This window comes from Naegleria gruberi (assembly GCF_000004985.1).
Source record: "Naegleria gruberi genomic scaffold NAEGRscaffold_30, whole genome shotgun sequence".
NCBI classification, from domain to species: domain Eukaryota; phylum Heterolobosea; class Eutetramitea; order Acrasida; family Naegleriidae; genus Naegleria; species Naegleria gruberi.
In genome coordinates this window covers 203,399-231,199 of record NW_003163297.1, presented here as the reverse complement: position 1 = coordinate 231,199, position 27,801 = coordinate 203,399, and the positions used below count along the sequence as shown (strand labels likewise).

The following is a 27,801-nucleotide window of genomic DNA, read 5'->3' as shown; positions in this document are numbered from 1 at the left end:
TGTAATTGGAATAATATTGTAATGTTGAATTTTCTATTTAAAAAATTGACTTGATTTCCATAATGAGTGAAATGTCATATGTTTCAAATCTTTCTCCATTGATAATCATTGGTTTGAATAACTCTCGATGTTTGACAATTTGTCCTCCAACCGATGAACTAGTATCAGAGAATGTTTTTCTATAAGAGTGAGTCGAGTCAGGATGAAGATTCTTATTGGCAAAATGAAAGAAAACACGACACTTGCTGAGAGCAGATTTTTCATCATACAAATCGAAAGATGACAACATTAAGTATAATCCAAAAATTCCACTATCTAATTTCTTTTCCAATTTTACAGTCCATTTAGTTCCTAATGTAGTTATGGGATCAGAGTATACCTTAATTTCATTGTAATAATAATTTTTCAATTCGAGTGGAACATGGAATGAAATCCTGTGAATTGAATATTTGGAAGATAGGAACGGGCAAGGTATTTTCTCCTTAATAGAAATGGCATTCATACCAATGAGAAATTTGTAACTATCCTCTGAAAACTTCTGAACCAAATTTGATCTAATAGAGAGATAGTAGTCCCTTTCAGATTGACTCAAGATATTTCTTCCACTAAAGTACGTATGTGGGTTGTTATCAAAGTTCAATAACATGAATGAAATTTCAATTGAACTTCCATCATTTCCAGTGAGTGTTTCATATTCAGATGTTTCAGATCCATTAGAAATTGGAATAGGTGATGCAAGACTCAAATAAATTGACAACCAACCACCTTCTTCTGACAGTTTAAGAACCCATCTGTAACCAAATGCCTCAAACGGAAGGGACTCCCCTGATTGTTCTTCATCCCATTCAGTCTTCCCCATTGGAACCATAACTTCAGTGAGGAAGGCGTTTTTAAATCTTTCAGGAACTCTATCTCTAATATCTAAACTCTCGGGGTCAGAAATTGGTCCAATAGAAGTATCTTGTAATTTCTGGATGAATGATGCACAATTTTTGAATAATTGACTCTTTTTAACAATCCTTCCAAGGAGATCAGTATTTAAATTGAGAAGATTGTGTAAATATGGCAATTGGAATATATCCTCCTCACTCATTGAATCAACCAATTTTTCATGCCATTCATGACTTTCAATTCCTACACTCAGTGTCTTATCGAAATATCTATTTTCCAATAGTTTCTCAATAACAAATTTCAATGTATCCTCTTCAAGTTGATCTTCCAAATCTTCTAATAAATCAATTAGTAGCTTCTTCTTTTCTTGAGTATTAATTAACTTCTCGTTCGATTCTGTAAAAACCAATTCCATAGCTTTCCTAAAGCAATGATCAATTGTTCTATCAGCAAAAGCTGCACACATCACAAATGAATAGTAGAAAAACCATTGAGTTTCAAACTCTGATTTCTGCAGTTCCCTATATAATGGTTTCTCATCTTTAGTATTTTCTGAGATGCACCCTTCAAACATATTGGTAAGCATTTGAAAGAATGCTTTTTGATGCTGTTTCAAATCAAGTGAGTTTCTAATAACTGTTTCGAATGTTTCGAGTGAATTAATAACATTCAGATCATTGATTACATAGTTGGAAGTATTTGTGGTGTCAAGGGAATTACTGTTGAATCCTCCAAATATTTGAATAAATTCATGGTTTGTCAAAATCTCAGAAATTTCTCTTGTATAGTGAATTTGGGGGCATTCTTGAAAGATTACAAATTTGCATTTGGTGATATCTTTGAATGAGTAAATCATGTCATTTGTCAAACTGGCACATTTCCAGAAGAAGAGCTTCTTATGGTCAGCACCATTTTCAATCCAAGCACAAATCTTTTTAACAAACGAGTCTTGCAATAAAGGAACTGTACAAAATTCGACTTTTTCCAGCAATGGACATGATTCAATAAAGCTTTCAAAGAAATCTTCTTCGTTTCCTGTTAAATAGTGGCATTCCTCTAATACCAAGTATCTCAATAATTTTGGAAGCTTAACAGTTTTGAAAGAAGAAATGTTTCTCATTTTCACTATTGATAATTCCTCCAGGTTTGTCATTTGTGATATTAATTCCAAAGTTTCCAAGTTGACTGAACCAATTTTCAATATTTTAACCTTTGAAAGATTAACTTGTTGAATCATTTTGAAATGATTTAAATCATCCTCTTCGATTTCATTGGTTACCATTTGAATACATTCAAGATTAGGATAATATTGATCGGTTTGGATAGTTAGGCCAACCGACTTGAAACTCAAATGTTTCAAAGTAGTAACACAAAAATGATTAAAAATGTCAGAAAAACCACCTTCATCAGCATAAGTAAACTCTTCAAGATTATGCAATTTTGGAATATTGTCGAAAAATTCGTGACTAAAATTAACTTTTACATCAATAGCTGAAAAATCTAGAAAAAGACTAGTTAAAGAATGAAGAGAGCTAATTGTTTCCACAACCTTTCCAATTGATTTTGGGAAAATATCTCTATAACGAAGCACAGTTTTGAATTTGAGAGATGTTAGTTGTGATAGTTGACCTAAATGGTTCAAATTCTTGTACGGAATTGAATTCGTATCTGAAATAGGCCACGGAACTTGCAATTCTGTCAAATTTTCAAAACTTTTCAATGATTCAAAAAAGTTTGCATCATATCTGTAAACCACAACATCATCAACATCAATTCTTAGACAAGTCAAATTTTTCAGTGGCTTCAAATCATCCCTAAGTTCTGTAATAAATTCTGAGAATAAATTAACACATAATCTTTTCAAATTTGGACATTGTTGAACTATTTGATGTAAGGTGTCTATTTCAATTCCCCCAACTATTTCCAACTCTTCTAATTGGCTAGGTAATTTAATTTTCACACAACCTGATACAATCCTGAGCGATTTCAAATTTTCAAAATTATCTAACAGCACACATACATCATCTATCACATAATTCACAGATAATCTCCTGAGTGACTGCAATATTGGACTCTCTCTATCGATCCACTCTTTAATAAACAATCCATCACTTGATCTGACACCCAAACTTGCAAAATCAACATTTTCCACATATTGTAGAGGATGTAATTCGGAAAGTCCCTGATCAGTCAAACAAAAATCCTCCAAGAGATTGTAATCTTCATAGGTGATGGTTTTTAAATTTTGTAATTTTGTGAGGAGGGATTGAACGATTTTTGCTAACAAAACATTCGGATAACCAACTTGGATTTTGAATTCACTCTTGAATTTGATAATGTAGGAGAGGATTAGGGAGGAAAAGTTTCGGTTGATTAGTCTACTGGAGAGAAGTGAAGAGGAGGAAAGGAAGGGAAGAATGTGTTCAAACCAAACTTCGTGTGAAAGACCTTGAATCAAGAGGAATTGATTGTCTACTTCCTCTTCGAGTTGTTGCATTTTTTTACTGTCAAGCAACAGAGTTGTTTACAAAGATTGAACCGTCTTCATATTCTAAACACCAAATATGCAAAACATCTCCAGTGCCCATATTCGCAAGAATATCCGTTTACATCAACATAGTGCAAGGCAAAAGGGTTGACTTAGTTTAATAAAACTGTTGCTGACGGACGGGATCGAACCGGCGACCAATGGCTTATTAGACCAACGCTCTACCGACTGAGCTACGCCAGCTTGCATTCAACTACTGTTAATTGTACCAATGTACCTTAATTCCCTTAGCAAACACCTTGCAAAGTCTCCTTTGTAGGTTACAAAATCTGTATTTAAATTCAAAATCCCTTTACTCTTTGTTTGAAGCATTCAAAAATTCTTCCATCTTGGAAAAGAAGAGAGGATATCTTTCAGCATGTATCCAGTGAGTGCATCCATCGAATTGGAATAGTTCATAATTCGGGAAGAAAGTTTTCATTGTGTTGAGTGTTCTCTCACTCTTGGAATTAATGAGTGGACTCAATTCTCCCTTCATGAAAAGGGTTGGCTTTTCAAAAGGTGTCCAAGGCAATTGAGTGATATTTTCTCTTCCTAGTTGCTTTAGTTCTTGAATTACGCTGTCAGTCTTGTATGGGAAATCAGCAATTTCATGTAAATTAGAAGCTAATGCACTCAAATTAAATTTCCAATCATAAATTCCACTTCTACTACTCGATGAATCCTTCTTTTTCAAATTACTCAAGAGGAAACTTCTAACTTCTGGACTAGGTACGTGGTTCTTTAAAAATTCATCAGCTTGCGATCTTGTAGTCATGCTATCCAATTGTTTATCCAGTAAAACTAATCCATTCATAACAGTTGGAATATCCCACTCACTATCACGCAAAGGAAGTGGGCTGATATCACCCACTACCAATTTTCTAACTCTATTAGCAACATGATTCTTAAAATCATTCCCCAAACAAGCTGCCATTGATGTCTTTCCTCCCAAACTAAATCCAAACAAATCAAACTCCTCAATATGATGCTTATTCACAAAATGTGCCAAATCAGAAGCCATCACTGCAAAATTCATCACTGCTGAGTGATTTTGCTTTTCCGAGTGATTTCTCAAGTTGAGTAAATAAACCTTGGTATGATGCTTCTGACTATATTGTCTAGCAAATGTAGAAAAATTCAAATAGGACCCAAATAAACCATGCAACACAATCAGAGGAACCTTCTTACTATCAATATATTTATGATGATGATGATTACCTGAAGAAGATCCCGCAACATCTTGCTCTGGTTCTACTGATTTGTAGGTAATGTCCGGAATGGGATTATAGTGAGAATAATTTCGCAATTGTTGTTGTTGGTGATGGTGATGAAAATTTGAGAATCCTCCTGTGATGATTGTTTTTTGGAGGGAGAAATGTCTCCTAGTGATGGTGTTGAGCATTTTTTTTCAAGTTTTCCAACAATCCATTTTTCCCTTAATATTTAATTATTTAATTCTCATGATTAATATTGTGGTATTTTAAAGATTTTGTAAAGGTAATAAAGAGAGATTTTACCAAATTGGGACGATAATCTGAAAATTTGAAGCAACCATTTACATAACTTTGTACTTTTCCTCCTAATAGCCAAGTTACACGATTAGAGTTCAACTATCACCCATTCAAATGTTGAATAGTTCCTAAAATTGAAAATTTCCATTCTCAAATTCTGACTCTTTTTCTATCATCAATTATTGCTGAGAGTGATCCAATGCAAAAAACAAAAACTTCAACCAACAATATGATGCAACCAGTTAATATGAATGCTCAACCTACACAACAACAAACATCTGCCTATACTCCTCAACTTACTCCACCACAACAACAGGAAGTTGTGGTTGTTTACATTAATAACGATCCAGTTCAAAATCAAACCACCTCAACAACAGTGGCTGGTCGTTTAGTTGATCCAATCGCTGTTGAAAGGAAACAGAAAAACTTTCTGATTATTGCTTCGTTTTTTCTATCCTTGTTCTTTTTCTTATTAGTTGCCTCATTGTCTTTATATGTTGTTTTTATATTTGTGCTAAATTTTAGAACAAGTGGTGGAGAGGAAAATCAGTCAATTGAGCATGGAAATTTCACAAATCTTTATGGGTGGCCACTTTGGCTTCTGGTCATTTCCTTGACATTATTCATGATTTCATTGATAATGTTTGTTCACAGATATAGAGCCTACTCAGTTGCTCTCAGGAGGAAGATGTTATTCATTACAAGACGAATGAGAGGAGTTGGGAATCAACAACAACATGTTCAACAGGATGAATCCAGCATTTCTATTTCAACAGATAAACCGGCTGACCCATCTACTATTGCTCTTGCGGAAGATCCATTGAAAAGTCATCCGAATTCCTCTTCTCAAATTGAGATTAAGGACAATAGAGTGCTTCCTTCCCAATCCACTCAACACCATCATTCCAATGATGATCAAGTTGTGGAATATATCCACAATCCAAATGTTGTACAGTAAATTGACAATTAGTATTATTCATTCCTTCACATATGGAGTTGATGCACACTCAGAATCAATTCTTCTCATGTTTATTCAGTAATTGTAAACTTGATTGTCTTTTTATCTTTGGGAAATTTAATAAAGCAAGTTCCCTTTTTCAGTGCTTTGAGTTTGTACTTTCTTTTGAACAATTGCCTCTCCTTACAGTGTTCTTCTTCATTGATGACTGATAATTGAAGGTGCTGATCAACATACAAATGTTGTTCATCATCATGATCACAATAAATCTTTGGCTCTTTCAAATTAAAGTCGTCTGGGCAAATGTGTTCAATAATCGTTGCCTCTTCTCCAACTTTGAGATGAAAATTGGTTGCCAATTGATCGAGAGAAGCTGTTGGTACAAATCCTGAATCCATGTGTTTTGAGGTTTTTTTGATATTTATCAACAAAGTATTAAATCTACATATTTAGATTATTGACATTTATAAATGATGAGCCGAACCAAGTCAACCCAACTCTTTGCTCAGTCAACACCTTACACTAACAACAGTTGTTGAATTCAACTCTTTTGTTGTGTGAAATAAATTAGAAAATTAAATAAATTATTTTCTTTATTATTAAATACAAATATAATTCACAATTGTTGTCAAATCCGTGTAGAATTTAACACACTAAAATATTACATCATTAAATTAATTACCACCGAATTCTCTGGCCAACTTGTGTTGAGTAGAAGCAAAATCGAACAAAGTCTTGGTCATTGGCAATGGACGTCTCAAACTCTTGAAAGTTTCGTTCAAGTTAGCACAAGAGCTATCAATTTGAGTTTGGAAGTTACCTTCAGCCTTGATCAACATCTTGACAATATTATCAGCGAATGAATCACCTCCATCAACAGTTTCTCCGTGTTCCTTTGAAGTGTTCAATTGAACGTTACCATTTTCATAATAGTGACAATTGACCTTCATAGAACCAGAAAGCTTAACCTTGTCTTCAACAAAGCTGACACGATAGACTGACCTCCATCTACCACTCCAATAATTCTTTTCATTGAATTTGCTGGCAGTAATACAAATAATAAGTTCACCCTTTTGATCTTGTCTTTGGGATGGGAATACGCTTGAAATACCAGAGAGGTAGTGGTCTTCAACGTACTTTTGAATAGCCTTGACGAGTTTGTCCTTCTTTTGTTTCAATGAATTATCAACATCACTGTTAGCTGGAGAGGCTTGAGTAACAACACCTTTAACATGGTCAACAGTGAGAACTTGATCAGAAACAGGATCAAGATATGTATCTGGTGAAATTTCATTGTATTTAGAGAGAATAACCTTGTAGCTTTTTTCTGGTACTTCAACAGGAATTAATTGTTCAACATTGTAAGTACGGAAGATATCAAAAGCACCAGTGTTCAAGAGTTGATCATTGGAAACAAGATCTCTGATATCAAAGAGAACATCCTCGAATTGTCCAGGTGGAGAACTCAAGAGGAAATGTCTAACAATACGAAGAGTTTCATCAGTAGATAATTGGGACATTTTTACAGAAAATATATTTTGTTATAATGTGAGTAAACTCCTTGTTGTTGTTGATGATGATGTAAATAATGGATATATTATTTAAAATTTAAATCTGATCCGCTAACAAAGACACGTCCGTTATGCGAGACTGATATTTTTTGTTTGTGAAAATTGATTTTTGTGTGATGTGGAAAGGAACAACAACATACTGCGAGAGCTTTCAAAGCTGATGAAAAAATAACAAGTTGTAAAAGCAAGCACTTGTCATTAAATGATTGCCTGTCATTGGAAAATTTGGAAAAAGAAGTGATTGATTAACGTCCATGAAAAAAAGTGATTGGTCAACACCATTATGGCTGCAAGATTGTTAAGAGGAGATCAGAACTGGTTCATTTCTACTGGAAATACATGTTACCATCAAGGAATATAAATCTGTTCTGAAATCCAAAGACATTCCAAATGATATTGCAATGTTTGTGTCTACAGAAAACAAAGATATCAAAATGCTTGAAAAGATAACAACACTTAAAAAAATACTATTCTGTCGCAATATCATCACAACAAAAGTATTTGAATTGTAGTTGGATTAAATTGGTGAATTATTGGCCTATTAATAATCGGAAATTTAAGTTGAAGTTGTTTGAGGATGAAAATTTTAGGAAATATCGTTCCGAATAATATTTATTTATTATTAATGCTATTAATATTAATAATTTATTGAATTATTTATTTACTATTGGATTTGCATTAATGATTCATTAGAAGATGTACATTTATGTATTTTTAAAAATATATTCATTTAGAATTATCATCATATCCATAGATTTGGATGATTTTATACAGTGACCAATTGTGGAGCCTTATTAATAAGTTGTCTTCTTGCCAGAAGTACTTGTTACAGATAGATGTATGTCATACAACCATATGAGCATCAGAGTGCTTATTTCAAATATTAACTGAGTAATTTCATGAGGAGTACAAGCGTAGACTCATGTCATACATTCAAAGTATTAGTACTCTACTAAGTTTTACTGCCCAGCATGTAGGGAAAGTAGAATTATCGGAAACTGAACTAATCCAATTATTGGTTTTATAATTCTTCTATTTTTTCCAAATTGGCTTTGTTTAACAACTTTTGAATAAACAATTTCAAACAGCAATTCATCTTGCAAAATCTGATTTTGATCTTGCTCACAGCCAACATGAAAAAATCATAACCAACCATTGCTTCTCCAATCTTGACACAAGAACCAAAATCTCCTAAAAACCAGTCATCTTCAGTACTAACAAATATATTAGCAGGTTTTACATCCATATGAACCATTCCTTTTTTGTGGATAAATTTAAGAGGCTCCATAAATGTTCTTCCCCTCGTTCAGTATTATTTCTGGAGTTAATAGTTTTTCCAAAAGAGCCAAACTTCTTGGGTAATGTGGCATTATCAAACAATGATAAATTCCATCAGAGAAACGATTCATGTTATCTTCACCCTCAAGGCCAAGCGAGCATAACTTGATTTTCACAATTCCTGTAGGTGGACTAACCTCTCTCTCATTTTCTTCTTTTGTTCCCATCAAAATCTTTGCTAAGTCTTACCCCACCAATTTCTAAATTTTCAATAATGTTGAATAGGATAAGTTGCCAATTTCCCTCAAATCTATTTAATCGTTCCCTTTCAATTCCTAGACCTCCTTCGCTCTTAGGTGATGTGAGCAAGGCAAATGCTTCCTTCTCATTGCCGAGACTATCCCTTTGTAGCATATGAAGCATGTGGTTATTGAGAGGATCAGAAATGGTTTATTTCTACTTGGAAAATGTTTGCAGCAAGAAATACATTACATCCCGAAATCCATACAAAGGAACTTTAGAAGAGTGAATTTGTGCAACCATTCCAAATAATATTTACGATACCTCATGAAACACAATTGTCCCAATTTTCAAACCTTGCTGTCAACGGTTTTTATCAATGTTATTGTCTACAGAAAACAAAGATATCATGCTTGAAAAAACCGCCATCTCTGCACGGTACAATTTAAAATACTTTAAAAAAAATAAGCAACAACAACTAGAAAGAACAACGAATATATTCCTACTCATTGTACCGTAGCAGAGAAAAGGATGCAATCCATCAGTCCGACCACGGTTACTTCTCCCACTTCAACAGTGAGGATAATTGGAAATGTGAGTGAGTTGGATGAGGATTCAATAGGTGAAAATAGGAGGAGTGAATTGGAGAGGAGGTCAATTTTGTCATCACAAAAAAAGAAAAGAAGAGGATCTGCGAGTGCTACAAATAAGCAAGTGAATGTTAAGGCGAGTGCTGATGAAAGTTTGGAATTATTTGTAAAGAATAGTAAAAAATATTTGAAAAATGATGACCATTCGTTGCCTATTAATTTTAGGGAAGTTGACAGGCAGTGGAGAGGAGTAGAGGAGAAGCATCAATCCATTTCTAAAAAGTATGAAGTTGATGGAGTTTCTACTACTCTTAAAGCTATTAAGGAGCATTTGGATAGTGAAAATCAAGGAGAGGTGACAAAATCCTCAATACCCTTAAGGGTGAGACACAGGTAGGTTGTGTCTTTAAAATGGTAATTAATTTTAATTGAAATAATTTTCAATTCATAGATTTTGGAAAGATTTGAGTCATTTGGATGATTGTAACACTAGATTCGTCCTGATTGAGAAAAATCTTGTCAGGGCTGAAAAACAAAAGAAGGATTTGAGGAAAGAGGAGGAGCAACAAATTGCTGTTGGTTACAGATTCAGAATGTTTGGAAAGGCTAAGTTGTACAAACCTAAAATTACATCTGGAGCTGGTCTGTTATTGCCTTCCCCTGTTGCAGCTCTGAGAGGTGTAAAAAAGACACCAGAAAAATCGACTCGTACAATTCCAGTTCTAGAAATGTCAGAGTCAGTAATTGATCTTCCCTATGATTTATCATTGGGAGAATATCTTGCCTATGTGAGGGAGAAAAAAAACGAAGAGTTGGCAGCTCTCTCCTCTGACCCTCCAAGTACTGATAGATCAGAAGTTGCCTCTCCAAAGACACCTGTTCAAGATCCTGGCAGTGCAACAGGGACTCCAAGAAGCAAACTTACGAAAAGAAAGACAGAGCCAAAAATTATTGAGAAGCCCGACATGTGCTCAAAACAACCAAGCTTATTTGATCAAGTTGTAAATATAGATATCAAAACGAGAGAACAAATCGAGAAGGAGGTCTCCAAAAAACATAAGGAAAACATGAGACGATATGGTCACAATGGCCATTCTCAAACACATGATATGTCACTCTCTCAAATACCCTCCGTATTTCAGAGTTTATCATCCATGAATAATAGACTGAATACTAATAGTAGAGAGTTTCCTCCTCTATCCATAACTCCTGATGAAGATATGCTAAAAAGGAAAAGAAGTGAATTGGGTTTTCTGAAAAACACTAACATTTCTCAACTCGATCCACACCACCCACTATTCTATGTATTTAGAGTAAGTATTTTTACCATTTCACATAGTTTAATTAATCTTTTTCAGATGAGGCTTGTAAATTATTCCACATCAGAATATAAATTATTGAAATCTAGGTTTAACATTAGTATTTCCCAACTCCGTTCCCCTCACTATATCCACATTGATACTTTCAATTCTAATTTATTTGTAACATTATATAATCAACCAGTATGTATATTTACTTAATTACTTGTATTGAAACTATTTTGTAGGTTAATGAGCTAGGCTATATTGTTCCAGAATACCATTCTGACGATTGTATTTTTGCGTGCGTAGAATGTTTACCATGGCTAAACGAAAGCACTGTTAAATCAGTTCTCAATCAGCATTTGAGAATAACTATACATGATTGCCAGGACCTTTCATTTCCTGTTTTTGATTTTATTGTTTCATTTTCAGAGAATGAAAGATTATTCATTGTTTCACACCATCTGACTGATGCTCCCCATGCTCATCAACCCTCAGAAAATAATCAAATGTATTCCGAAAGGGAAGCAAAATACGAATTTCTGAAAAAACCCAAATTTCAACCAAAGCAAGATATGGCTGAGCACTTGCAATATCATGATCAACCTCGCCAATTCTTGTTTGTTACCTTTGGAGATAAGGATTCGCCCTCATCCAACAGATTTGATCTGAAATACACACCAACCATTAATCTTGTGCCCTATTCAAGAAAGTCATATTTATCCAACAGAATTGTTTCTCCTACTAGATCGATTTTCAGATCACCTGAGAAGAAGAAGGAAATTGTAGCAGATATAAGTTTCGATGATACAGAGTTGATGAATTTGGAAAGCTCTCCAATACCTTACAAAGATGTTCAGGAAGAGACACTTTCAAGTGTTGCCACGGAAATGGACAATCACATCAAGTTACCAAAATCCAGAGACACCAAGAGATATTATGATTTTTCAAAATCAAAGAAGGCAATTCCATATGTGTCATCTTACAAACCCTCTGATGCTGAGCTAGTTGCCCCTGACAATCCCTCAATCAAGACTGCAAATGTTCCAACAATGTTTTACTCACATGAAACAAACAAAACAGTCATGCTGACAAGTGGTAAAGATAAGAATGTAAAGGTTATTCTTCCTGCAAAACGAATCCCTCATAATGCCTTACCAGTTGTTGATGCGAGAGCACCACTTCCAAAGCCAATTCGATTTGGAGCATTGGATAATACTCAAAAGATTTTAAGGGAACAACGATTGATTTTTAAGGAACAACAAAAATGTGGTGCTTTGGGAATGATTGATTTTAACAATTTTGACGAGATTAGAAAGGGGGCCCCTAGTACAGATTTGGTTTTGGTGGGAGACAAAAAGTTGTCTGTTGCACTGGAACATTAAATGTGTTGTTTAAGATCTTCAAATCTAATATCCTGTCTTGTTAATTGTTATTATGATAAATATTCCAATCAATAAGATTCAGATAATTTTAAATTCCTCTTCATTTCCAAAATTCCAAACAGTCTACTAAATTTCTTACCAATCCTCTACTTCATCCAACCTGAAACACTTTGCCAAGAATGTTCTACTTCCCACCTTTAAAACTGTTCCATAAAAATTCGGATCATTCCTATCCAAAACATTAACAACAGCCTCACACATTTCAGTTTGTCCAGTATTTTGCTTTGTATTTCCTTTTTGTGTGATTCTGACAGTTGCATCCCGAAGAGGATTAGCATTCACATCTTGATGATGGAAAATTACTTGCAAGGTGAAAGTAACAGGACCTTCGACAAAGGAAACAATGGGTTCTCCTTCATCGAGTTGAAATTGTTGTGCAGCTTGATCTTGTGAATGGGTATTCTTTCGTTTGATGGAGACGAACATGTGTGTATTTTTTTTAGATGAACTTTGGTGATTATCTAAAAATAACACAAATAAAAGTCTTAATAAAATTGTGTGGGATGTGAATAATTGTTCTGTTTCAAACATATCCAGGAAGAGTCATTCTTGTCGGTGGTTCTGTACCAAGACAAGATGCATCTATCTTTCACAAGTCAAATTACTAATTTACCTTAACAAAATGAAAGGTTGTAAAACATGAAAGAACCAGTTCTTTGAGGTTTCTATTGATTATAAGTAAATCATGCAAGAACCAGGAATAGTTTTGGAAAGATGAGTTGATATTTGAATAGTAGTATATCGAATCAGTTTTCTATCCAAATTTGGAACCTTACATCCAACTTTTTGAGTTTGTTCCAAATGAAAAACTATTCGAAATGGTTTAAATTAGCACCATTGTTGAACTATCCTGTCCAACAAAACAAAAAATGAAAGCAAATCTTTTCTTTTCAATTGCACTTCTTCTCTTGCTTGCAATCCTCTCAGTTCAAGCAACTGACAGCTATCAAACAAAACCTCCAGTCGTTGTAGTTGACAAGTATCACAAGCCAAAGCATTGTAAGAGAAAATGCTTAAAGCACAAGTGGATTAAGAAGTGTTTGAAACACAAACTCGTTGGTCAAAAGAAGGTCTGTGATCAATACGCCATTGTCGGTGCTGGTAAATGTCTCAAACATAAGAAATATTCCAAATGTGACAAGTATAGCAAGCCAACAAAGAAGTGTGTCTTGCATGCATACAAGATTGTTGGATGTGCCAAGAAGAAGTATTGGAAAGTTTGTGATTCTTATGGAACTAAGAAGATTTGCATCAAGAAGGGTTTCAAGAAATTCTGTGCCAAGCACAAGATTATCAACAAGTGTTTCAAGAAGGGATATAAGAAGGTCTGTAAGAAATTCAAGAAGGTTCCAATCAAGAAGTGTGAAAAGAAGAAGGTCTGTGACAAGTACACTGTTGATTCCTACAATAAGAAGGTCTCCAAATGTAGATATGTTAAAAAGTGTAAGATTGTTTCATGGGCAAAGAAATGTGCCAAGTATAAGAAGGTTAAATACTGTAAGGAAAGAAAATCAGTTAAGAAGTGTTGTCTCATTAAGAAAAAATTCTTCTGTGCCAAGCATAAGACCATCAAGTTCTGTAAGCATAGAAAGACATTGTCTAAATGTGTCAAATATCAAAAGAAGAAGTATTGTGCCAAGTTTATTGTCATTCCACCAAGATGTATCAAGAAGAAGTACTATAAGAAGTGTTTGAAACGTTCAAAGGGAAAGAAGATTTGTAAGAAATTTAAATTAGTGGGTGGAAAGAAGAAGTGTTGCAAGTCAATTAAGAAGAAGATTTGCTTAAAGAGAAAGACATGTAAGAAGCCATCAAAGCCAGTCGTCAAACCATCCTTGTAAAATAGTTAACAAATTTTTCTCTATTACCTGTAAATAAAGTTAGAAATATTTATTAACTTAAATTATTATTGAATGCAAAATTATCCTCCCATGCCGGGAATTGAACCCGGACCTCCTGGGTGAAAGCCAGGTATCCTAGCCATTGGACTACACGGGAATCTTATTCATATTGAAAATATACTCATTATGTTAAATTATATTTAGATAAAAATTAGAATAACCTGTGTTTACTACAGACCCATATTAACTGGTTTTTCGAATCTGGCAGCTATTTATTTTCAAGCTAACACCTTTTCGAACTTTTCTATCAAGATTTCTAAATCTTTCAAAGTCATTCTTTCAATCATGTAACATTTCTTAGCAAAGTCTTCACTTTCTTTTGCCTTTTCTATGGCGCACCTTAAACAAAAGTTATCTTCCTTCTTTCTTCCTTTAAGAACAGCAGCAGATATGTAACAATCAGAATTGCATTGACAACATCTGATGTTATTATCCTTCTTGGAGCATGTTCTTAACTTTTCAATATTTCTATTTGATATTTGTGGCATTTGTCTTGGCGTTTTATCTGTTAGGAGTGCTGCTAAACATTCTCTTAATTCCTTCTCATCCTTTGAAATGTATGATAACTCATCTTTGAGTGATTCTCGTGTTGAAAATGTGTATTTAGAAGTTGAAGGGTTGGACTTGCCAGAAATTATCGATGTAACAGCTGAGAGAATTAGATGTTCGTAAGGGAAAGTGGTTGCTCTCTTGCATTCATAATATTTGGAAAGAGCCAAACGGTTATAAGGAAGCCATGATGTTGAGGTAAAGTTTACAGATTCGGCAATATTAAAACCTTGATTGAAGCCAGCATGGTAAGCTCTAGGGAATGTAATGATAAAAGTACCAGGTTCATGTACAATTCTATAGACAGGAACACCTTCGCGTGCAAGAATGGCTGGGCTTATTTGTGTTACAAGCATGTGTAAAATAGCAGGCTGCCCATCCATGAGATTAGGGAACATTCTACGAAACACCTCTTCAAACTTATCTGCCCCTGATGCTGGAATACCATACCATTGTTTTGGAGCACCGTGATGTATAAAATTCATGGCATACATGAAATGATCTTCAACATGCCAACAGAAAGAACTGAAAAGCATACCAACATATAACATTGGAGTATTCACACCAGGAATATCAATATTAAGGAAAGATAGCAGTGAATCAGGAAGTTTAGGCAATAAATTTGCATCCCATCCTTGTTTCCAACTGGCTGGGAAAAAGGTTTGATAATCAGAAACAGGTAAATCGTTTCCATATTGTACAGTTACAGTTTCTTCGTGATTATTCACAATTCTCCAATATTCTTTTTCAATTTCATCATCACTAAGACTAGTCATATCAAGATTGGAAGAGTTTGTCGATGATTTTGCATTTTCACAAGTCTTGAGTCTCTTCTCTTCAGGTGAGGAAGGGGATAATTGTTTCTGTATAGACTTGAGATGACGTCTTGAAAATTCATCAGCCATTTCCTTGTATTTCTTAAGAGATATTTCCTTCTTGGTTCTTTCAAAGCCAAAACTATCATCACCACCCATAGATGTAATTATTGGTTTGAAGGATTTGTCAGAGTTATCTTTAAGTCTTTTCTGTGGCGAATCTGAAAGATTTTCAGCTTTTCTCTTTAATGAATTTTCTAAAGATGATGATTCATCCACCTCCGATTTAATATTATTTTCAAATTCTAACTTTTGTTTCTTATTTCTGAATTGAAGTTGGTTAATATTCTGTATTTTGCAAATAAATTTAAAAGCATTGGCTTTTACCTGAAGGTCGTCAAAGTCTTCAGCAGGGTCTAATTTATACTTTTCAGGTGGTACAATTTTAAGAATACCATACTTTTCTCCTAAATGTCTTACAGATTCAAGATATTCTATTGGATTTTTAAATTCTTCTTCTGTTGGATAAACTGTCCCAGCAAGAGGAATATTGCTCATATCGCTAGGATCAAACATTGTATTATATTCGTCTAAATTGATGAACGAAAATTTCGTTAGGTTGATGATGAAAATACAATTATGATGATTGTCGATTAACAACCGGTTTTTCGTTAGAGACAAGTAATTTTTTTTCTTGTTATGGGCAAATTCAATGCAAGCAAGTTGAACCAGAGAAAAAGATGATGAGTTGTAGTAGACACAATAACTAAGTGCGTTATGTGGTTAATTGTTATTACGCTGTACAATATACAATATGCTCCTCTGTACTGAGCACAGAGCACGGATTGTATCAACAATTATATTTAGTGTAAATTTTAAATGATAAACAACTGTTTGTTGGACCGATATTGTGGTCAATATGCCACAAAAGGTTTTTGCTGATGAAATTAATACTGCGTATCGAAAATGTTAATCGGCTTGATGTTATTGGTTATCATTGTTATCTTGTTGTTTTTGTTCAAACCACAAACTTGGCTTGATTGTTATCCTTTATAAGACGGATAATGAATAGATTACATTGTGATGAATGTGATATTGCTTTCCATAATTTAAATTCATAATGGTCAACGCTACAGATCTTCAGGATAGCAGCATTATAAAAACAGCACAACCTGGTGATGATGAGTTGTTGCAATTTTTCTTTTCACTTGATTCTTTAATAATTTTGGCGGTAAAAGTGATTCTCAATAAATTCAGGTTTTGATTTGGAAAAAACAAGAGAATACTCAAATAGAAGAAATGCTATCGGTATTTATTTCTTGAATAAATGAATGCATAGGATTCATAATTTGAAGCTTGTTTTATCGCAACTTCTTTGGAAAGTTTGATTTCTTTGAGCTTGGGAAAATTGTTTGGTTGAAAGAGATTTCTTGAATTGTGGCTGATTGGATTTCTATTCAGATTGAGGAAGGTCAGATTTTCGAATGGTGTATTGGCAAGTAGGTTAACTCCTTGAGCACCAATATCATTTTCAATGAGTGATAGTTTTTCCAAACTCTTTAAATGAGTGCACTCGATTAATTTTGAAATTCCATCATTTCCAATATTATTGTTTGAGAGGTTTAGTATCTTCAGTTTGCTAGATTTGAGAAATTTAAGTAGTTGTGTTAATCCTTCCACTTTCAAATTGTTATTACTCAAGTCCAAGTGGGTGACGTTCTCCATAAATGTAGAATTTCTACCCAAATACTTGGCACCATTTCTTAGTAAATTGTATGAAATATTGAGTGTTTGTAAATTATTGAGTATTCCAGAATCTGATAAAAGTTTGGTACCATATGCTCCAATGGTATTTGAGGAAATATCCAGGTAGGTCAATTTTGGAAAATTATTATTTGATTCTATTTGTGTTTTACGAATATTGGTCATGGCATTGTTCTTCACAATTAGATATTCTAAATTTCTCAAATTTTTACACTCCAACAAGTATTTCAGGCCATCATGTACAATATTAGAGTCCAAATTCAATCGAGTTAAATTATTCAATACATTGCATTCCAACAATGGGGTTAATACTTCCAATCCTATATTATTATACACCAAATGCAAGGAATTCAATTGTTCCAATTTCAGATTCTTTCCATTCTTCAAAGTTTCAATGCTATTCTTATCGAAAATATTGTATGACATATCCAAAGCGGTAACATGCATGATTGGCAAATGATTACAAATTCTTTTCAAGATTCGATTATGCACATTCTTCTTATCTACAATTAAACTGCAATTCCTCATCTCTGAAACCATCAGTGACCAATTCTTTGAAACATAAAAACATCCTCTCATCAATGAAAACCCATCAATGAAGGGAAAGATGAGATGTTGCCACACTTCGGAAGGGATTTTTTCATCATCACGTTCCATGTTGTATTATAATTTAATTTATATTGGATATATATCACACAATTTGTCAGTTTCAATTAATATTAAAATTGTATGATGATCAGAGAGAGAATTAAAAAGCAAATAATCAAGTATCAATCTAGACAATTTTTTGAAACTTTTCCATGAATGGTCATTATGATGACTTGATCAATCGAAAATTATTTTCTTCTCCACGTGATACTTTTGTAATCATACCTTAATAATAATCGCGATAGAATGATTCTAATTTTAACTGAATTTTAACAGTTTTTTCAGGTTTTGAAATTTCATATTTTTCATCAATTTCTTAAAGTTCCTCAAACATTGAACTTGGAACAACATCAATTCGTTTATTATTATCAAACCCTAGAAGACAATTATTAAAAACAAATCAATTAAAAAAATGTTTTCATCACTCATGAACAAAACCAAAGGCCTCACTCAACAACCAGAAAGATTCAAATGTTCCTATGAATCTTGCACTCATTCTGGTCAGACATTTTCCGAAGATGAATTAATTACTCACTGTTTGCAAGTCCACTGCAGAGAGAATACCAAACAGGTTTGTCCAATTTGTCTCAAGAGGGATCTTGATGACTCATTGAAGGGATCTAGGCAATGGGGATTCTCGACTCACATTTACAATGAGCATGGTTTTAAGGCTACACCAGAACAACGAAAGAAGGATGAAATCGATTATCAGAATTCTTTAAAGCCAACCTATTCTTTTGCTTTGGTGATTATTAGAAATCCAGTGAGTGGTAAATTCCTATTGGTTGAGGAGGGCTGTTCACAGGGTTGGTGGTTACCAGCTGGTAGAGTGGATCCTGGTGAAACTTTCCAACAAGCAGCTCTGAGAGAAACTTTGGAAGAAGCTGGAATTCATGTCGAATTGAAAAATATTTTGAGATTTGAGTATTCTCCTTATCACGATGGAGGTGCTAGATCAAGAGTCATTTTCTATGCTGAACCATTGGAAGAAGATCCAGTTTTGAAATCAATTCCTGATTTTGAAAGTGTATGTGCTAAATGGTTTTCATATGAGGAATTTGAAAATGATTTTCTCCAGAAGAGAACAAAGAAACTGAGAGGAATGGAACCATTCCAATGGTTTAAATATGTTCATGAAGGAAAACCAATGTATCCTCTTTCAATGCTCACTCTTGAAGGAGCTCCATAAGTTATTGTAAAAAGTCAGACTATCTTGTAAATTATAAAGATTAATGATCTATTGTTTTTTTTACAAAGTTCTAAATCTTGGCAATTACTGCACGCCCTAAATCCTTAAAGATCTTTTTGTAAAAAATGCGTGAATTGATTTTTCTATTGAGCATGCCCAGTGTAATAGTTACGGTCATCCTTGTTTGGAAATTTCATTCCCTTTACACCTCTTCATATCATGAAAAGGTCAAAACTCAGATATTGTAATCTTGATTAGGGAAAGCTTACTTTTATTGAATGTTAATCTTGTTCATCATCCGAAGAGAAGTAATTGGCACCTCCTTCCACATAGGACATTCCCTCAATGGTTGAGAATTGAGGAGGTTGTGAATCTTCCAAAACTGAAATTCCATCAATACTGCTAATTTCAATGCCACTCATTTCTACTCCACTCATCTCACTAGTTCCTTGTGGTTTAACTTCGGCTGAATAGGCACTATCTAATGCAGATATCTTACCAGAGTTGAGACTTGATGCTCCAGAGGATGATGGCAATAATGAATTGGTCTTTTCTCCTGAGAATTGTTGAGCTTGTGTGAAACCAGCACTTCCCTTAGTGGCAAGAGCACTTTCATCCTCTTCGAATGTTGATGGAACGAAAGAGTTGGAAACAAAGGAACCTCCTTCCAGTGAGCTGTTCTTGGTGGTACTCTCCTTAGTGGTGACTTTCTTAACAAATTTCAATTGATTGATCTTTTCAGAGAGGACTTTCTTTGTGTTGATATCTCTGTATGAAAGTTGCAACACGTTAAAATCGTCCAAGTCAACCCAATCTCCTACAGGGGTTGCTCCTTCTTCAACTTTAAGCTGGTTGGCTGGCAAGAACAATTGCAATGAATTGGAAACAATTTTTTCTTGGTCTTCCTTTGTAGAAATGGCCTCAGAGTTTCTCTTTCTCTCAGTGTAGGCCTTTGTTAAATATTCCTGCACATCTACAACGGAGTGAACATTGTCGAGGATGAATTTTCTCTTCCTGCCACCAAATTCACAAATTAAGAGCAAATATTCCTCTTGATTGGATTCTGTTTGATGAGAGAGTGAGCTTGCTTTCAATTCACTCAATTTCTTCTCCTGAATACGTTTCTTAATCTTTCTAACCAAATGTTGACCCAATACCGTTGTAATGGTATCTCTAATCTTCTTCGATGGATGATTAGAAAATGTTTCAATAATAAAATTAACATGTTCTTCTCTTGTATTCTGATCACTCATGAAAACGTGTTTCAAAAAGGACATTCTTCCCTCAACTTCCTCAGAGAAACTCGAACCTTTGGACTCCTCAAAGCTTCTCTCAACATTAATACCCAACAGGAAATCCTCTCTCTCATTCAATCTCATTGTACCCATCAAATCATTGAACGAGTCCAAAAAGACTCCAGACATCATTCTATCATTCTTACATCTCTTTAAATTTTCCACAACAAAGATGAAAATACGATCTCTTGTCAATTTCAAAATCATTTCAAAAGTTTCCACATCACATGAGAATATTGTTGCCTTCTCCTTCTTATTTTCCAAAGCAATTTGATACCAGGAAATGATATTCTGTGCAATGGAATTTCCCAAACCAATTGCATTTTCCACTTCATACATACGTGCAATATCATCACTGAGTGCAAATTTAGAAAACTCAGTTGTGGTTCCTGATTTTATCACACGAGGAGGTGCCAAAATCAAATCAAACAAAACCTCAGGAAAATGATAAATAAATCGATCAGTTGAATAGCTCAACATTGAACTAACCATTGCAAATAACATAATTCCACCATCAGTAATCGAAGGACTCTTCTTTGCCCCCACCAAAACATCTCTAAATAAACTCCACATCATATTCGATGACATGTATCCTGGATGTGATCCTGGTTTTCCTCCCTGAAAGAAAGTAAACAATAATTCAACATTGGAATTGGCCATTGATGCTACAAATGTCATTTTCTGATAGTTGGAAATGTTTTCATCTCTCATCTTGTAGGAAATATTCATGAGTGTGGAATCAACTTGGTGAATGGGAATTTTACCTTCATTGGGTTGTCTGGTGTCATCAACCTTGTAGATATCACAGTCAATTTCACGCATCTTTTGAATTAATTCTGCAAATAAAAGGGAAAATTCAGTATCGAAATTCATTTTGTTGTTTTACAGATTATTGTTATTTTTTTGATTTGATTTTTAATTTTTTTATCATCTGATGATGGATGACAGTTCTTAAAAGTTCCAAAATACTTCACACAATGTGAAATGTTTTGAAATAATATAAGGAATGGATTCAAAATCATATTCTTGGAGTTTAATTCTACACCATTTTTATAGAAATATTCCAAGCAAGTTCCCTAATTTGTGCTAATTTTTTTTTGAAATAAAATTCCACAAGGTCATCCTTCTTCATCTGCAACTTAATCGTAGTTGGTATTCATTGTCAAGAAAATTTGCTTCAACAAAAACTGTAAATTCAATTCTCACAGTGAGTAACAGAAAGAGTTTGTAAATTCGATTCGAATCTTGGGTTACCTTTTCTAACGACAAACAATCAAAAAAAGTCTCATGACCTTCAAATATCCCTAACACCCTCCATTTTACTATTCTATGATATATATTGAACTCAAAATGTCATCATGTCAAGCAAGTCTTTTTATTTAACAAAAAAAAAATGTCAACACTCCATCTTTTCACAATAGCAGCTCTGCTCTGCCTAGTATCACTCTCCGTGCAAGAATCATGTACCAGCAACTTGTACGTTGAAACTGAAACCTACATTCCAACTAGTGGACAATGTCCAGTTGCCTGGGTCAATTACAATAACAAGTGTAATTTATTCTCAACTTTATACAAGGAAAAGAGATCGAGTACTACTTGTATCACTAGCAAGGATTGTATCTTTGGTTCCATGGATTGTTATAATCAGAAATGTACTCCAAAGTTTAGAATGGTTGGAGATTCGTGTGTGAGTGATAGTCAGTGTCTTGGAGAAAGTCTTCCTTCAGCAAATGTTGCACAATTATACGGTCCAAAATGTATCAATAGCAAGTGTACTTATTATGGATATGAGAAATCGAGACGAGTTGGTGAAAATTGTCAATTTGAAGATTCTGGTTCAAATTCCAAGACTTTCTATGATTGTAATAAGTAAGTTATATTCTTTGTTTTTGTGTGGTTGTTAGAATGGTGTTGTAATTTCTTCTTCTTTATAGTGATGGTGTTTGCTCTGGTATTTTAGGTACCAGTAAATGTATTCAAAAAGTTATTGCTAAAAAAGGAGAAAATTGTGCATTGTCTGATACTTCAAAGAAGGTTGTGTGTGATAATGGATTGTATTGTAAATATACTTCATTGACTATTGCTACTTGTGTTGAGCAAATTCAATATAGTCAACCTTGTGTTAAATCTGCAATTAGTTCTGATTTCGTTCCTTGTGTTTCTGGATTGGTTTGTCGTCAAGTTTCTAATGGTGATACTTCAACCACCTGTCAAAGAATTGCTACCTATGGTGAATTCTGTATTGTTGCAAGTGATTGCGCCTACACTAGCTCAGGTATGGTTGATTGTATTGATAATAAGTGTAAAAGACTTTATGGAACTTCATTGGGTGGAAGTTGTAAGAAGGATACAGAATGTTACAGTGCTTACTGTTCCTCTGAGGGTAAATGTGCTGATGCGTCTGGTTTGAAATGCTCTGATACAGTTTCTTGTCCTACAGGAAGTTATTGTGCATGTGGTGGAAAGGCAATTAGCTCAACAAGTGGTGGAAAATGTGCTGCCAAGTGTTACGGGTCTTTTTATGATGTATATGCATGTATCTATAATTTGGGTGTCTCAGCAAGTTCTGATATGGTTGGAACTGATTCATATCAATATGTTGATGAGGACAGCTCATTATTTACTAGATGTAGATATGCCTACAGCAAATACTATTCATGTCTCAGAAAATCATGGGTTGATGCTGGAATTGCCACAAAGGGTGATATGGATGGTGTCAGTTTGAGCTCATACTCTGTCTATGATTCTGCCATTTTGCCAGCAAGAAATGCGGCTCCATCAAGTAACATGATTGGAATGTTAAGCTTTATGGTACTTTTTGTTTTGGCTACACTTTTCTAAACACGCTCTCTGATAATAAATCAAACTTTTAAAAGCAAATGCTAATTCATAAAGCATTCCAACTCTTCCGAGTGTTAGCATTAAGGAGTGGAGGGAGCTAAATCTACAAGGTCTGTGTGATTGGAAGCTGATTCTCTCAGTGGAATAACTTCAAGAGTGTCCCTTGGAGGTAAGACAACCGATTCAATCTCCTCACTGTCTTCAATCACCTCATGATTAACAATAGCTGAGGTATGATGTTTGGAATCTAACAAATAAGCTAAAGTTTCTCCCTTTCCCTTAACATTGATCGTTCTCTCTTCAAATGAAAAACCAAGATCATACACTCTTTCATAGGTCGTTCTACTAATTTGAATCCTTCCATTCACTGAATTCGATTCCATTCTTGATGCCATGTTGATAGTATCTCCCCATAAATCGTAAGCGAACTTGAGTTTTCCAATAACTCCTGCCACAACACTTCCAGTGTGCATTCCAATTCTAATGTTAATTTGTTCTCTCATTGGTTTTCCACTCTTGGAATTATAATTGGAGACAACTTGGTAGGTATCAATTGCAAATTTAAGAGTTCTTTCGGGGTGATCTGATTGTGCATTCAGACCATGAAGACCTCCAACAGCAAAATAAGCATCACCAATGGTCTTGATCTTTTCTAAATTATACTTGGTTATCAATTCATCAAAACCATTTACAATAAAATTCAACATCAAAACTAGCTCAGAAGGATTCATGTCAGAACTAATTCTTGTAAAGTTTACCATGTCAGAAAAGAAGCAAGTGATATCAGCAAACTTTTCTGCAATAAATGTTTCACCAGATTTGAGTTTAGAAGCCACAGCATCAGGCAAAATGTTCAATAACAGTTCTTCAGAGTGCTTCTTTTCTTCAGCAATGAGGGCTAAATGTTTCTTCTCTGATGTTATATCCTTGATAAATATGGTAATGATTGGTTTGTTATCATGTTTGGTTAGGAAAATATTGGCTCTTGCAGGGAAAGTTGTTTGATTCTTTCTTACACATTCAGCATCGAGAGCATCTCCTTTTGATTGAGCTTCAGAAGCCCCTTGAAGCATATCTGATACCATTTTCCTAATAGATTGCTGACTCAACGAATCAAACAAATCAAAAAGTGGCCTTCCCACAGTTTCAGTTTGATTGTAACCAAACATTCTTTGAGCAGCAGGATTGAAAATATCAATATCACAGGTTTGCCCAGAACACATGACTGCACCATCTACTGAAGCGTTCAATAAGCTTCTCACTTTGGAATCTTGAAGGGATGTATTGTTCATATTTCTCCTCTTTAGCAAGAAGGTGTCATTAACCAAATGGTGGATACAATAATTTCTCAATGCTTCATTTGAATCAAGTGTTTCCACACTGATATAATTGAAATATAATCTCATTTCTTGAATGGAATTCCAATATTTTGTAAGATACAAATGTATCAAGTACGAGAATAGCAAAATGGACACAGATCCAACAATAGAGAAAGTGATCAATATTTCAAAAGCTGGGTTAGAGTAATTTTCTGAAATTACAGAGGAAATCTCGACTACATCCATTGTTATCATATTGGAGAGGAATGTAGCTTGAGCATACTGATCCACAATGTCCATGTCACTGCTATTGATATTTTTGACTTTTAACACACTGTTGAACTGAGTAGACAAAGACATGTAATCGGTGAGGAGAGAATTCAAACTAAGGAAACATTTTGAAGAAACATTATATGAATACCTGAATTCTGAGAATGTACAGTTAGATTCTCCAATTATTAGATTATCTACTTCAGAAAACAGGCCTAAAATTCCTCTATTCATTATGGAGGTATAAACTTCTTTTGAGTCACCGTATAAACACAAATTCCAGTTCTCTCTCAGACTTTGAACATTCTCCTCTAAATCTTGGTTCATTAAATATAGTTCTTCACTTGATTGCAATGAACCTCCCAAAACCTTATTTGTAAATTGTTCAGTGACAGCAAAGGCTATTCTCTGGACATAAAACATACTGTTTGTGGCATGTCTAAATGAAATAAAAGAGGAAGCAATCTTTTCTGCATTGTATCTATTTCCAAAGTAAAGCAATCCAGCACATACGGCCATTAAAATCATTAATGAAATACTCAGCATGATAATGATATTCTTTGGTCTCAATAACTTGGATTTTGGAAGACGAACAGTTACGTCATCACTCACTTTCTTTTCTAAATCATGGAATAAACGACCAGCTATGTTTTTAGAAATTTCATGCTCAATGAGTTTGATTTGTGACTTGACAAATTTAAGGGAAATGTGAGTGTAAATGATATAACCAGTTCCGTAGAGAAGATAAACCACAAGGGCTACAATAAGGAAGGCCATATAAGCGATATCTACCTGTGAAGCTTCATGTTTGGATTCATCAATAAGAACAGAGCAAAATTGGCTAAAAGCTTTGGTAATGTAATCATGGTTATCATAAAAGAACATAAAGCCATAATTAGTAAACGTATGATCTGAATCACGAGTTCTTATCAAGTCTTCAGAGTACTTGATTACCAAGTTGGTAATATCAGCAATTGAAATATTGACTGCCTTGGTAGAATTGTATAATATAATTTCGCTTCCAGATGATATTTCAGGTGTCAGCATTGGGTAGTATCTTTCATGGAACTCATCATACATGGTTGGTGTTAGGACTCTATCTTTCATACTCATATCTCTTAGAGCAATAAAATATGAATAATATTGTTTAAAATCTGTCCACATCTTGGTATTGAAATCGGTCAAGTTTTTAAACCCAAGCGATGTCATTTCAGTGGGCCAAGATTTTTGAGAGTAAAGACTATTAGCAAACTTGAGGGATCTCAATTTTGTAATCATTTGAACTATAGAGGAAGTTGGAATGCATCCTGTCTTTACAATTTGTAAATCATCCGTAACCTCATAGGATATCAGACCACTCAGAATGGATGAAGATATTAAAAGACATACAGACAAGATAAAGAAAGCAATAAATCCACCAAGTTGAAAAGTGTGTCTGTGAGGTACAGAAAGTGAAGTTCTAAATATTGTTTCCTTTCGCACATTTCCAAAGTTTTCAACACCATCGAATGGTAACTGATCTGAATAACTGAGCGATGTTCTTGGGTCTATCATTTCAAAGTGGTGTCCATATTCTTCTTGTCCCTCTTTTCCCTCGATGGAGCTTGTGGAATCACCTCTTACCATATCCTTATTTCCATTCACTGGAACCACTTTCACATTTCCATTAGCCATTCCTCTATTGTTAGGTCTGTTTTTTGCTTGATCCCTCCACATTTTCCTTCTTTCTGCAATATTGACCGTTGCCATCAAGTTACTTTTGGATTTCATTGCATGGTTGGCAGAATCTTCTTCCTCCATAAGGCTTGCTTCGTTGTACATTTCGTGAGCAATATCTGGATCAAATCTACAGGTCTCAAGGAATTGGGCATGTGATCTCAATAGTGATTTATCATGACGGTATGTAAGCCTGAGGTTTTCGTAGTGAGTTTCGCATTTACTTGATAATTCACTTGCCCTTAATATGATTGATTCAATTTTTTCATAATTGACCACTTCATGGGTTAGTTCTTTCCAGAAATTTCTATGAAGAGCTTTCAACTCTTGTTGTCTTCTTTCTAACTTTGACACCAGATGTTTCGCCTCAAACATGAGTCGAGTTTTCTCATCAGCGTTCACCTCAATTTCCTTAATCTTGATACCTATCAAGAATCTTTGAATAAATGATGGCTGCTTTTTGAGAGCTTTTCTTAACAAGCTATTTGCAAATAATGTTGTGTTAACTGACTCTGCTGAAGAAGGCCAGTAGTAAGCAACAAGTGAGCTACAAGTTAACATGAGGCCGACATTTGTAACAATCGAAGTAGAACCTCCAAAAAGACCCTTGATAAAGCATAAAGCGACATGTGTATCTGTCATTCCAATTGATTCAATTCTGGAAACCTTCTTATGGGCGGAGGGGTGAGAGCTATTCATCAACTCATCGACATTCCTATGCATACAAAAGTTCAAATAATATACCAGAAATTTCATTCTCTTTTCAGAGTCAATTTTGTGGTATAACATTGGTGCTTCCCTCTCAATTATTTTCTCATAAACAATGATTTGACTCTCTTGATTATCTTGCATATCCAAATCATCATTACTTTGCTCGTAGTACTGAGATCTATCAGCTAGCATAATAATATTCTCCAATACCTTACGTATGGTATAAACAATATATCTGGTGTAAATTTCCATTACAATGAACCCTATAATAAACCCAAATATTACCAATCCTATTGTCACACATGTCATGATAATTCCATACGTGTTGTAATTTTGAGTATTATTGACATTATCTCTATTAACAAAGAATGATATCAGCTTTCCAACACTTGCTCCCAACTTGGCAAATCCAAATCCTGATATTATCGAATTGTCTGTTCTCCTCATATATGTAATGTTTTTAAAGAG

The 27,801-nt window shown here is 34.3% G+C and overlaps 13 protein-coding genes and 2 non-coding genes across 15 annotated transcripts; 5 read left to right on the top strand and 10 right to left on the bottom strand.

The window, feature by feature from the left end:
- Positions 1-37: 37 nt before the first annotated feature.
- NAEGRDRAFT_68748 (uncharacterized protein) lies at positions 38-3,388 on the bottom strand (the record flags this gene model as incomplete). The annotated part of the gene is made up of 1 exon (XM_002676007.1): positions 38-3,388. One exon carries the CDS (start codon positions 3,386-3,388, stop codon positions 38-40), a length of 3,351 nt encoding a protein of 1,116 aa, XP_002676053.1.
- A 161-nt stretch (positions 3,389-3,549) lies between these two features.
- NAEGRDRAFT_t373 lies at positions 3,550-3,622 on the bottom strand. Its single transcript has one exon. It is a non-coding gene; the product is annotated as a tRNA-Ile (tRNA).
- Positions 3,623-3,731: 109 nt separating this feature from the next.
- On the bottom strand, positions 3,732-4,823 carry NAEGRDRAFT_68747 (uncharacterized protein; the record flags this gene model as incomplete). The annotated part of the gene is made up of 1 exon (XM_002676006.1): positions 3,732-4,823. The coding sequence occupies one exon, from the start codon at positions 4,821-4,823 to the stop codon at positions 3,732-3,734; it is 1,092 nt and encodes a 363-aa protein (XP_002676052.1).
- Positions 4,824-5,161: 338 nt separating this feature from the next.
- NAEGRDRAFT_68746 (uncharacterized protein) lies at positions 5,162-5,890 on the top strand (the record flags this gene model as incomplete). The annotated part of the gene is made up of 1 exon (XM_002676084.1): positions 5,162-5,890. The coding sequence occupies one exon, from the start codon at positions 5,162-5,164 to the stop codon at positions 5,888-5,890; it is 729 nt and encodes a 242-aa protein (XP_002676130.1).
- Positions 5,891-6,564: 674 nt separating this feature from the next.
- Positions 6,565-7,410, bottom strand: NAEGRDRAFT_34423 (F-actin capping protein, alpha subunit; the record flags this gene model as incomplete). Its single annotated transcript, XM_002676005.1, has 1 exon — positions 6,565-7,410. The coding sequence occupies one exon, from the start codon at positions 7,408-7,410 to the stop codon at positions 6,565-6,567; it is 846 nt and encodes a 281-aa protein (XP_002676051.1).
- A 2,100-nt stretch (positions 7,411-9,510) lies between these two features.
- NAEGRDRAFT_68744 (uncharacterized protein) lies at positions 9,511-12,255 on the top strand (the record flags this gene model as incomplete). Its single annotated transcript, XM_002676083.1, has 4 exons — positions 9,511-9,962; positions 10,021-10,882; positions 10,928-11,071; positions 11,116-12,255. 4 exons carry the CDS (start codon positions 9,511-9,513, stop codon positions 12,253-12,255), a joined length of 2,598 nt encoding a protein of 865 aa, XP_002676129.1.
- A 135-nt stretch (positions 12,256-12,390) lies between these two features.
- Positions 12,391-12,741, bottom strand: NAEGRDRAFT_68743 (uncharacterized protein; the record flags this gene model as incomplete). The annotated part of the gene is made up of 1 exon (XM_002676004.1): positions 12,391-12,741. One exon carries the CDS (start codon positions 12,739-12,741, stop codon positions 12,391-12,393), a length of 351 nt encoding a protein of 116 aa, XP_002676050.1.
- A 443-nt stretch (positions 12,742-13,184) lies between these two features.
- Positions 13,185-14,156, top strand: NAEGRDRAFT_68742 (uncharacterized protein; the record flags this gene model as incomplete). Its single annotated transcript, XM_002676082.1, has 1 exon — positions 13,185-14,156. One exon carries the CDS (start codon positions 13,185-13,187, stop codon positions 14,154-14,156), a length of 972 nt encoding a protein of 323 aa, XP_002676128.1.
- Positions 14,157-14,241: 85 nt separating this feature from the next.
- NAEGRDRAFT_t372 lies at positions 14,242-14,313 on the bottom strand. The gene has a single exon. It is a non-coding gene; the product is annotated as a tRNA-Glu (tRNA).
- Positions 14,314-14,434: 121 nt separating this feature from the next.
- Positions 14,435-16,156, bottom strand: NAEGRDRAFT_68741 (histone demethlylase; the record flags this gene model as incomplete). The annotated part of the gene is made up of 1 exon (XM_002676003.1): positions 14,435-16,156. One exon carries the CDS (start codon positions 16,154-16,156, stop codon positions 14,435-14,437), a length of 1,722 nt encoding a protein of 573 aa, XP_002676049.1.
- Positions 16,157-16,882: 726 nt separating this feature from the next.
- Positions 16,883-18,001, bottom strand: NAEGRDRAFT_49856 (uncharacterized protein; the record flags this gene model as incomplete). The annotated part of the gene is made up of 1 exon (XM_002676002.1): positions 16,883-18,001. One exon carries the CDS (start codon positions 17,999-18,001, stop codon positions 16,883-16,885), a length of 1,119 nt encoding a protein of 372 aa, XP_002676048.1.
- A 418-nt stretch (positions 18,002-18,419) lies between these two features.
- NAEGRDRAFT_49855 (uncharacterized protein) lies at positions 18,420-19,181 on the top strand (the record flags this gene model as incomplete). Its single annotated transcript, XM_002676081.1, has 1 exon — positions 18,420-19,181. The coding sequence occupies one exon, from the start codon at positions 18,420-18,422 to the stop codon at positions 19,179-19,181; it is 762 nt and encodes a 253-aa protein (XP_002676127.1).
- A 281-nt stretch (positions 19,182-19,462) lies between these two features.
- Positions 19,463-21,349, bottom strand: NAEGRDRAFT_68738 (uncharacterized protein; the record flags this gene model as incomplete). Its single annotated transcript, XM_002676001.1, has 1 exon — positions 19,463-21,349. The coding sequence occupies one exon, from the start codon at positions 21,347-21,349 to the stop codon at positions 19,463-19,465; it is 1,887 nt and encodes a 628-aa protein (XP_002676047.1).
- A 520-nt stretch (positions 21,350-21,869) lies between these two features.
- NAEGRDRAFT_80106 (uncharacterized protein) lies at positions 21,870-23,350 on the top strand (the record flags this gene model as incomplete). Its single annotated transcript, XM_002676080.1, has 2 exons — positions 21,870-22,345; positions 22,411-23,350. 2 exons carry the CDS (start codon positions 21,870-21,872, stop codon positions 23,315-23,317), a joined length of 1,383 nt encoding a protein of 460 aa, XP_002676126.1. The 3' UTR covers positions 23,318-23,350.
- A 47-nt stretch (positions 23,351-23,397) lies between these two features.
- NAEGRDRAFT_68736 (uncharacterized protein) lies at positions 23,398-27,525 on the bottom strand (the record flags this gene model as incomplete). The annotated part of the gene is made up of 1 exon (XM_002676000.1): positions 23,398-27,525. The coding sequence occupies one exon, from the start codon at positions 27,523-27,525 to the stop codon at positions 23,398-23,400; it is 4,128 nt and encodes a 1,375-aa protein (XP_002676046.1).
- Between the last annotated feature and the right edge of the window lie 276 nt (positions 27,526-27,801).